The 10849-nt window shown below is 48.3% G+C and overlaps 1 protein-coding gene across 5 annotated transcripts in view; it reads left to right on the forward strand.

The window, feature by feature from the left end:
• The window catches only part of GARRE1 (granule associated Rac and RHOG effector 1), an 85134-nt gene extending 82184 nt beyond the window's left edge, over window positions 1-2950 (forward strand). For all 5 annotated transcript variants that reach the window (XM_026484306.4, XM_057314336.1, XM_057314335.1 and 2 more), the window contains one exon: window positions 305-2950. In XM_026484306.4, coding sequence (XP_026340091.1) covers window positions 305-613 — 309 coding nt within the window. In that variant the 3' untranslated portion in view covers window positions 614-2950. The remainder of the gene's footprint in view (window positions 1-304) is intronic.
• Window positions 2951-10849: the final 7899 nt, after the last annotated feature.

A 10849-nucleotide genomic window follows, 5' to 3' on the forward strand; every position in this document is an offset into this window, starting at 1 on the left:
CATCCACTGTGATAGCCAGTAGCCACACGTGGCTGTTTAAATTGGAATGAATCAAATGTAAATACAGATTGAGTTCCTTAGTGGCACTGGCCACATGCGGTGAGTGGCTACTGCATTGAACAGCACAGATACAGAGCCCTTCTGTCATTGCCAGTTCAGCTAGACAGTGCTGCTCCAGGGCTGTGGGGAGGGCTGGGGCTCCTACCCTGTCTCCCAGGTGGGAATAAGGACCAGAGACCTGGGGAGGTGGGAAAAGATGATGAATTGCCAGAAATGCCACTAAGAACCCTCTTCTGTCTCTCAGGATAACAAAACCAAAACGTGGCCACCCAAAGCACCCTGGCAACACCCTTCCCCGCTGCCCAGCACACTGCCTAGCCCGAACGCACCACTCTACGCAGTTGCCGGCCCTGGCAGCCAGTGGAATGACACCATGCAGATGCTGCAGTCGCCAGTGTGGGCTGCGACCAGCGACTGCAGCGCCGCCTCCTTTACCTATGTGCAGACCCCACCACAGCCCCCGCCCCCACCAGCACACAAGGCAGCACCCAAGGGCTTTAAGGCCTTCCCCGGGAAGGCTGAGCGCAGGCCGGCCTACTTGCCCCAGTACTGACCCAAGGCCTGCCTGCCTGCCCGCCTGCCTAGAGCTGTTGGGGCCAGTGTCCCCACCCCAGGGCTGACTAGCTGGCACCAGCCCCCCAGAGGACCAGTGCACCCCTGTCCCAGGCAGGGATCCTTGGGGATAGGGGTAGTTGGCAGCTCCAAGCCTTTAAGGCCTGGCTTCTCTAACTTTAGAAGCATCAGAGCCCTGGAGGGCCAGCTGGAAACAGGTTTCTGACCCTCAGGGAGATGCTGGGGGATCTTCGAGTTTAACAAGCTCCCCCAGTGATTCTGATGCAGGTGGGCCACAGGCTGCACTTTGAGAAACACAGCTCTCAAGTTTGTAGTCCTACTGTGTGTGTTGGGAAGGCATCAGGCCTGAAGGCTGAGAGCAAAACTGACCATTCTTCTGAAACCCTCCCCCTCCCCCTTCTTAACACATTGAGTGATGACCACATCAATCACTGTATTTTATAGCTATTTTTCATATAGGTTTTTAGTTAAAACATCTCCCGCCTAAAATGCATTGACTATTTTAAGATAACAAATATAGAGGCTGGAGGTTTGTTAAACACTATCTTTATTTAAGCTTATACGAAACGGGCAAAGTATAGAATATTTGTGATTGGAAGCAATCACCTGGGTTTTCTGTGGGTGGGCAGCCCCTCACCACCCCAAGCAGCACCCAAGGGGTGCAGTCCTGACCAGATTTACAAAACCAGGATCGTAAAACTGATGTCAGAGGGATATTCCTGATGGTGCATGGAGATGAGCCAGCTGGCTGCTGTCCGTGTGCGGGATAACGTTGCACCTGCTGCCCTCCTATCCACACATGGCCAGAGGCTTTGACACAGTCTCCAAACATGGGGGTGTGGTCAAGAGGCTGCACAGAGACACCTGCACTTGAACTTGCAGTAACATTTGTGAGCTGGCTCAAGACAAACCAATTAAGATGTAGATAGAAATTAATTTAAAGTCTTTTCTTTAAAAAAAAAAAAACCAAGAACAAAAAAACCACCTCATTTTCAGTTAACATGTGCCATTAAAGAGATAACATCCTGTGGATTTAGGGATATTTTCCAGCCAGAATGGATCCAGAAGAATTGAATGGTGCTTAAATTGAGAAATAATGATACATATATCTCTATAGAGTAGACATATCCCACTGTATATTAATTGAGGTTACAGAAGTTCTTTATATAAAACTTATTTAAATTTTTCATATTTCATCTTTGAAAAAGTCTAATTGAGAAAAATCCATATTTTCTGGTATGAAAGTTTGACAGTATTAATATTTTTTTTATATTTTCTTAAATCATTAAACCATTTTAATATATATGTTAACTACTAATAAATGGTTTATTCTTTCTAACTCCATATAAGCTTTTCCAGCAGAGATTGTAATAACACATTTATGTTCTCATTTTTCTACGGATATAAGTAAATTTATATTTAAAAATACCAAAAAGAAAAATATATATATGTATATGTATGTATACACACTAATGAGAGAGGCCCCCTAGGGTGTCTGAGCCCAGCCATCTGAATTTTTAGTACTGTGTTGCCAGGCTGTTTCCAGGCCTCGGGTGTCGTCTTTTGTGCTGTGCGGGGATGCCGTTGCTGCCTGTACTTATGATCCTTTCACCGTGGGTTCCGAACATTCACCTCACCATGTTTACAGAGAACTGTTTTGTACATAGACTTCTTCAGGCACGTGCTTTGCACCGACCCTGCGTGGCTCTTGTCTCTGCTCGCTGTCCCAGTGTGTGCACTAATCTGTCCGAGTTGTTTGTGGCTGTTTTCCTTGTAAGATAGTTTTCTGTTTTCCTTCCGTAACGTGTCCACAGTACCTTGTATTTCAAGTTCGATTATACTGAAGTACTCTTGTTTTCATAGTGCCTCCCCAAAGACCTCACCCCGGACAGAGGTCAGCCCTTGATGCCCCAGTGCTGGTGACCTTGGCACCGCTACATTTTCACTTCCCAGTCTGTTTTTCTCGATTGAGCAGGACATTTTGTAATCGCATCTCCATGGGCTGTGAGACTGTGTGAAGCTGTTTGTGTGGTCTCCTTGTTGTAGGTGCTGTGTTCTCGGCACCGCCTTGCTCTGAACACTGGTAATTCCAGGTGCTGCGCTCGGCAGAGGGGTCTTGCCAAAGCGCATGTGTGTGCGTGTGTGAGTGTGTGTGTCCTTTGCATGGCCGGGCGTGATTGCCTTGCTCGGGCATCAGCAGGACATCGTGTGAATAGTTACAACGCTTCCAAACTGGAACTCTACATTTTGTATCTTACTTTTAAAGCTCCTATAAGTAAAATAACTATTGGCTTTATTAAAAATATACATTTAATAATATTTTGTATCGCTGTTTGAAATGAACTGCAGCAGACACGTCGGAAGCCCTGCCTGATTCATGACTTTGAAAAGCTGCACCCACATTGGCGTTTTAGGTCAGCTCATCCTCTGGTTCTGAGACCTTGCCGGAGGAAAGACCACTGGGAGTATTAGGATGAGCTGGGGTGGGTGGGCAGAAAAGCAGACAACCTACCACACCTCTCCAGTCTGCTTCCCTAAAGCCAAAGCTAGGAGAAGTCTCTGTGGGGGCAGAGCCAATGTCATGGTGAAGGAGACCACCTGAAAGGATGCAGGTTCTCTCCTTGGGTTGTGGTCTGCCAACCCCCACGTTCCACCAACCACGGGCACTGTGAACTGGCAGCCAGCCTTTCCAAGGAGCAGACCCAGGGATGATGAGCTCTCCCCCTGCTCTGTCAGGGACCCCACATCTGACAAAGAGACCATACCTTTCAGGGACAAGGACTAGTCTCATTAGGTGATGTCATCCTGCTCTGCAAAAGGAAAGCTGGTTCAGTGGGAACCACAGAGGGAGGGTGAATTACAGGGGAATTTCAACTTCTTTTCACTTACAACAAGACAGTACTTGATGCAAAACTGTTTTTCATGAACTCAGGAAAACAGTTATGAGCATTAATCTAGAACCTACCAGTGTAAGTACCATTCAGGCTTCTTTCTGCTGAAATGCCCAGAAGCTGAGCATGGGGACCAAGACCCAGAGCCTTCTAAGTGCACCCCAGGACAAGGCTACTTAGTAACAGCTATGTTGCATGAGTGCTAGGAAATACACTAGAAGTACATATTAAAATGCTAGCCTTTTATTCAAGCATGTTCCTGTTCAACACCAGTACGTGATGCTGTTCACTGACTTCAGTTCTCAGCAGCGGTGGAGACAGAAGAGGAGTCCCAGATGGGTGAGCGTGGAAACCTGAACAGATAAATGTTACACCTGAGCTACAGGAGGGTCCCTGTGATGCGGGGGACCCCTCCTTTGTCACCTGGGGGATCCTGGCAAAGTAGGGCATCCAGCTCAAGGCGTGTTGCTAAAACACAGCATGCCAACCGTGGCACTCCGAGGGGATGGCCCTTCATGCATTGTATGGCCACTGCTGTGACCTGCTTCCTGATCTGGAAACAGGAAATAACCCTTCCGATGGCCAGCTCCTCAAATGCCAAAAAGCCATGAAAACATGACTGGCTGCCTCCCAGCCACATATGCTGAGGAACGTCCAGGGGCAGGCTCCTGGAAGTAACACACACAGCTGGCCTTCTGATTCCACAAGGGTAAGCTGGCTGGGCTCAGGCCTCTGCGTGGCTTGTGGGGGGACTGGCTGTGGCTAGTGCTGGGACTGAGTTCAGGATGCAGGCTTAAGTGAGGAGGAAGGATTGTTTCAGGAGTGTCATGTTCCTTTCGACATCTAAAGTCACCTGGGATGACTCCTTGCTAGGGGCCAGGGCTGAAAGGAAGATGCAGGGGGCTTCTCCCCCACCCACCTCCCCTCTGGGAACCATCAGTTAGTTCTCTATGGTTAAGAGACCATTTTTTGGTTTGTCCTTTTTTTTTCTTTGTTTCTTAAATACCACATATGAGTGAAATCATATGGTATTTGTCTTTCTCTGGCTTATTTCTCTTAGTGGTATACTCTGGCTCCATCCATGTTGTTGCAAATGGCAAGATTTCATTCTTTTCTGTGGCTGAATAATATTCCATTGTCTGTCTATACCACTTTTTCCTTATCCATTCATCTATCAATGGACACTTATGTTGCTTCCATAATCTGGCTGTTGTAAGTAATGCTGCAATAAACACATAGGGGTGCCAGAATCCCTTTGAATTCGAGTTTTTTATTCTTTAGGTAAAGACCCACTAGTGCAATTATTTGATCATAGGGTAGGTCTATTTTTAATTTTGTGAGGAACCTCCATACTGTTTTCCACAGTAGCTGTACCAGTTTGCATTCCCACCAACAGTGCTCAAGGGTTTCTATTTCTCCACATCCTTGCCAGCACTTGTTTTTTGTGTTTTTTTTATTTTAGCCATTCTTTTTTTGTTTTTTGTTTTAAGATTTTATTTATTAATTGGACAGAGAGACACCGTGAGAGAGGGAACACCAGCAGGGGGAATGGGAGTGGGAGAGGGAGAAGCAGGCTTCCTGCTGAGCAGGGAGCCTGATGTGGGGCTTGATCCCAGGACCCTGGGATCATGACCTGAGCCGAAGGCAGACACTTAACCGACTGAGCCACCTAGGCACCCCTGATCTTAGCCATTCTGACAGGTGTGAGGTGATATCTCATTGCAGTTTTGATTTCCATTTCCCCGATGATCAGTGGTACTAAGCATTTTTTCATCTGTCTGTTGGCCACCCGTATGTCTTCTTTGGAGAAGAAAACTCAGTCTTTAGGGGAGACGACCCCATCTTTCCCATCCTTGCAAAGAGGTGCCAACATCCATCCACCCAGCTGCTCTGGCAGAAATCTTAGAAGACATTCTTACTTCTTTTCTTTACTCTCCTCATTTAGCAGATCTTGTAAGTCTATCTACAAGCACATTTGAATTCCATCGTGTTCTTAAAAATGCTACCGACAACCTGGTGCTCACCTGGCTCCTGCCTCTGCCTCTCTGGCCTCAGGGTTTCCCATACACTTCTGCTAACCTCAGTGTCCCTCCCCCAGTGCCCACCTGCCTGCTGCTCCCACCAGTGCTCCCTGCTTCTGCCTCCATCTGTTCCCTTGGGCCAGGGCCCAGCCTCTACTCACTTTGTTTTTCGTTATAGCACTTAGTGCTCCCCTGGAATCGAGTTTGCCTTTGTCCCTCTCACTAGAACGAAGGCCTCCTGCGAGAAAGGAACAAGTCTTGTTCATGGCCACATGGCCAGGGTGCAGAACAGCAGGAAGCAATTCCAGAGAAGACAGACCAAACGAGGTGTTGATGGGCAAGTTATTGAGCAAATTCTAATGACAATCAATAAATTTTAAAAAAATGACTTTAACTCTCACATCAAACTAAAAGATAAGCACGATGACCAGTTTGTACCAGAACTGTGAGGTGAGATTGACATTAGGAACTGCAGGAAGGATTATGCAGCTTTTTAGTAACTATAGTTTTCTATTCTCGTGGAAACCCAAGCCTTTATGCAGTAAGGAACTTTTTTTAAGCACCTAACAATGGAGTCACAGGGAAAATCTGGGGGCGACATCCCAAAGAGACAAATCTCTGCCGCGCAGGCAAACACCGCGACGCAGGACGAGCTCGCGGCCTGCGGGGGGCGCTGACGACCCCACTCGCTTTTCTGCCGGTTTGCGCACGCGCACATCCGCCCCACTCGGACTTTGCGCACATGCGCGCGCACGTCCATCCCAGACGTGCGGACGGAGACGTTTGCTAGTTCTTTCAGCACCCCAACTCCCCAGCCGGCGCGGGGACATGCGCACACGTGCACCCCGGACGTGCGAGCCCACACGCAGACGCGTGCGCGCCCCGGCCCCCAACCCGCGCAGATCCCGCCTAGCCTGCGCGTAGCCTCGTGCGCACCGCCCTCTCCCGAGGGTGGTTTCTGCGTTAGGAGCTGCGTGCGTCTCCGTGGAGGCGCAGTTCTCGCCTTCGCCAGGTCGCCATGACTCAGCATCCCCGTGGGTGCGCTTCCCCGGAACAGCTGGCGAAAATCCCTCGGCGTGGATCGCCCCGTGCCCGACCTCCCGTGGGCTCCTTCAGCTCAGCAGCAGAGCTGCCTCTCCCCTCTCCCCTCTCCTCCCCTTGCACGGTCTCAGACCTTAGCGGGTGATTCCTAACCTCCAGATCCTGCCTGACTCCTGTCCAGCGGTCCCAAGTTAAGGCCTGACTTATCTAAATGCCCATGCCTCAGTTTCCCCATCTACAGAACAGGGCTCTTGTTAGGAACTCTGCTCGCTCGCCACAGGCTCACGAAGTGCTAGTTTCACAAATACTTAGTGGGACCCAGCTGGTTTTCCAAGGCTGCAATAGACTCTGAGCCAGGTTTTCTTTTGGTTGTGGCTTAGTCCAGCCCTCCAACCTTCAGCGCCCCCAGGATCCTCAGGTATCTGCACCCTACACTGTAGGTAGTTGCAGACAGGGTTTGGCACATTTGGTGGTCATGGGGGTAGAAAACAGTAGGGTTTAACTCTTGTGAGAATGTAAAACTACCTTACACTGAAACATTTCCAAACTCCAAATCCCAAACCATCCCTGGAGATTTGATCCGGGATGCTAACCTCACACTCCAGCAACTGAGCACCCTCCCACAAACTGCACCCTTCCTGGAGAGTTTTTCCCTGTTTGCCTACACAAATCCTTGGATCTGGTACAAAGGGACCAACACAATGGTTGGATTTTCCTACCTCTCTGACTTTTTCCATGCTCCTGTGGTTTCTTTTTATTTTATTTAAATTCAATTAATTTACATATAATGTATCATTTGTTTCTGGGGTACAGGTCTGTGATTAATCAGTCTTATATAATACCCAGCGCTCATTACAACACATACCCTCCCCAATGTCCATCACCCTCCCCCTTCCTCCAGCGACCCTCAGTTTGTTTCCATGATTAAGCTCCTGCCCTTTCTGAGATGCCATTCTTGGCCTTTTCCACTTGTAAAATTCTACCCTGTCAATTGGAATTAATATCATAGAGGCCTAATTGAAGTTAAAACAACTGAGATGATGGGGAATCGCCAGAAAGTGGCAGGCAGGACAGGGGTTGTGATCAAGAACAGGGCTCAGAAATCAGGCAGCCTTGGACCGATTCTCCCCTTAGCAACAGAGTGGCTATTTTCAGATTTCTTTTTTTTTTTTTTTTTTAAGATTTTTTATTTATTTATTTGACAGAGATAGAGACAGCCAGCGAGAGAGGGAACACAAGCAGGAGGAGTGGGAGAGGAAGAAGCAGGCTCATAGCGGAGGAGCCTGATGTGGGGCTCGATCCCGGAACGCCAGGATCACGCTCTGAGCCGAAGGCAGGTGCCTAACCGCTGTGCCACCCAGGCGCCCCTATTTTCAGATTTCTTAAGCTGTCTGTTAAATGGGGAGGACAGCAGGATGACAAGGCTGCTGTGAGGATTACATGGAGAGCATTTGGCGCAGAGCTCCAAACACTAGTAAACTAGCGGAAGTCGTTACGATGCTACTACTTGGATGATGAATGACCTTTAAGTAATAATGATCTCCTTTGTCTCTTCCTATTTGTTTTCTCTCTTTAGCAACTGTGACTTATGGCCCTCCAGATAGCAATATAGTTTTCTGCTAATAAAATACAGGGCTCCTGGGTGGCTCAGTCAGTTAAGCGTCTGCCTTTGGCTAAGGTCACGATCCCAGGGTTCTGGGATCGAGTTCTGCATTGGGCTCCCTGTTCAGCAGGGAGTCTGCTTCTTCCTCTGTTCCCCCCCCCCCATTCCCTACCCCACTGGTGTGGTTGTGTGCCTTGCAAAAATAAATAAAATCTTAAAAAAAAAAGAAAAAAAAAAGAAAATGCATGTAACTGGGTTTTTCAAAGCACAATGTCAAACTTAAAATATCATTGGGAAATCTGGAGTAGACCTGCTGGGAATCACAGAGGCCAAACTGTCGGAAGTGCATATTAGAAAATGTCAAAGAGAAGATGAAGCCTTCAGAAAGGCAATCATCAGGCCTTACCTCCAGCCTCTTCTTCAGGAACCAAAGCAGCACCTGTGGGTTTCAAGTGGCCAGGAGACAACATTAGAGAAGCAGTGTGGCAGTACTTAGGTGATCACCCAGAAAACCTTTGGAAAGACTTACAGTTAAATGATAGCCCAGCTCCAAACAACATCAACATTAAGAGAAATCACTGATTTATGTTCCAGCAGCAAACAGAGGTGGCCTGGCACCAGGAATTTGGGCCCTGGGAGGTTGACTCTGGCATGTCTCTGGGGGTCACTCTCTGCATTGTTTTCCTTCAGACCAGGGACCGATCCTCAGTCTACTTTTCTAGAAGGGGCAACTTAACACTATACAAAACTGAGTTTCTCCTGCTGGCACTTTTTGGCTGGCTTAGGTCATGGGCTCTTCTCTGATGCAATCGGGGAGGCAAAGGAAGAGACACGGGAGTGGGATGCAGCGGATAAAGACAACAGACGTCCAATGTGGTCACCAGAAAGAACCTACTAGAAAAAGGCAGTCACTGGCTACGGTTGGGCTAGCTCCATCTGAGGAATCACAGGGCAAGTGATGGGGTGATGACTACTAAGGCTGGCCTTCTTTTTGGATGAGGTTATGAAACACAGGACTTAGGGGTGGAAGTGCTATTCTGTGTAGACAAGTAACTGGCTTGCATGGGAAACTCTGGTTGAAGTATTTCTCAGGACTTTAGGAGAACAGATGCCATTCAGTGCTGTCAGGGTAGTGCCAAGTATGGGAAGTTCAGTTACATCTCAGAGTTGACAGTTGACCCAAAACTCTGGGTGAGTTGGGTGCCTGGGTGGCTCAGATGGTTGAGCGTCTGCCTTCAGCTCAGGTCATGATCTCCAGGTCCTGGGATCAAGCTCCATGTCGGGCTCCCAGCTCAGCAGGGAGCCTGGTTCTCCCTCTCCCTCTCCCTCTCCGCCTGCTTGTGCTCTCTCTATCTCTGTCTCTCTCTCAAATGAGTAAATAAAATCTTAAAATAAAAAAAAAAACACCAAAACTCTGGGTAAGGGCCCATGTGGACAGGGTGGCTCCTTCTAAAGTCCTATTGACCACTCATTTCTTCAGTCTTCAGCCTTTCCCTGTTTTCCTTCTGCATCTTTAGGACCCCCAGATATTCCTTGGCAGGAAGGGTAAAGCCATTTGCAGAGGCCAGAGGGGGTAGCAACTGCATGGAACTGGGAGGTGGCTGGAGTGGCAGCAGGACAGGGCATGTTCCTGGATGGCTGGCCTCTCTAAGGGAAGCAGGCAATGGAGAAGCTCAATTTGGGTGCTCAGTTCTTGGACCTCTTCTCCTCTGTGGCCATATGTACTGTCTCTTCCAGACTCTCACCTAAGCTCATGACTTCAAATGCAATCTATCCACTGATGGATAGTTTTTCCTCCAGCTCAAACCTTCTCTCCCCATACTCCAGTCAGGAATACCCAACTCAACACCTACACTTAGATGTCTAATAGGGTTTGTGATCTTCCCCCCTAAAACTTTAATCTCTCCAAGATGTGAGGACAATTCCATTTTTCCAGGAACTTGGGTTAAAAACTGGATGCTGGGGCGCCTGGGTGGCACAGCGGTTAAGCGTCTGCCTTCGGCTCAGGGCGTGATCCCGGCGTTATGGGATCGAGCCCCACATCAGGCTCCTCCGCTATGAGCCTGCTTCTTCCTCTCCCACTCCCCCTGCTTGTGTTCCCTCTCTCGCTGGCTGTCTCTATCGAATAAATAAATAAAATCTTTAAAAAACAAACAAACTGGATGCTACCTTGACTGTTCTTTTTTGTCTCTCAGTTCTTCATGCAGTGTGTCTAGATCACCATGCCTAACTCCTGCTACCTTGACCCGAGTCACCTTCATCCCCGGCCTGCATTGATGCAGTAGCCTCCTATCTGTTGTCCTTACTTCCATTCCTGCTATATTGTGGGTCTGATCCTTTGTAAAGCTTGTTAAATGATGTCCTTCCACTGCTTAGAACACTTTGATGGCTTCGGAGCTCTCTCAGAAAACAAAAGCTTTCACAAGGACTTACAAGTTCTTTTTTTTTTTTTTTTAAGATTTTATTTATTTGACACAGAGAGAGAGAGTGAGCACAAGCAGGGGGAGCAGCAGGCAGAGGGAGAAGTAGGCTCCCCACTGAGCAAGGAGCCAGGACCCTGGGATCACGACCTGAGCTGAAGGCAGACGCTTAACCAACTAGCCACCCAGGCAACCTGGACTTACAAGTTCTATGTGGTTTTGTTTCTTCCTTTCCTCTCT

Source organism: Ursus arctos, unplaced genomic scaffold, assembly GCF_023065955.2.
Source record: "Ursus arctos isolate Adak ecotype North America unplaced genomic scaffold, UrsArc2.0 scaffold_19, whole genome shotgun sequence".
Lineage (NCBI taxonomy): Eukaryota > Metazoa > Chordata > Mammalia > Carnivora > Ursidae > Ursus > Ursus arctos.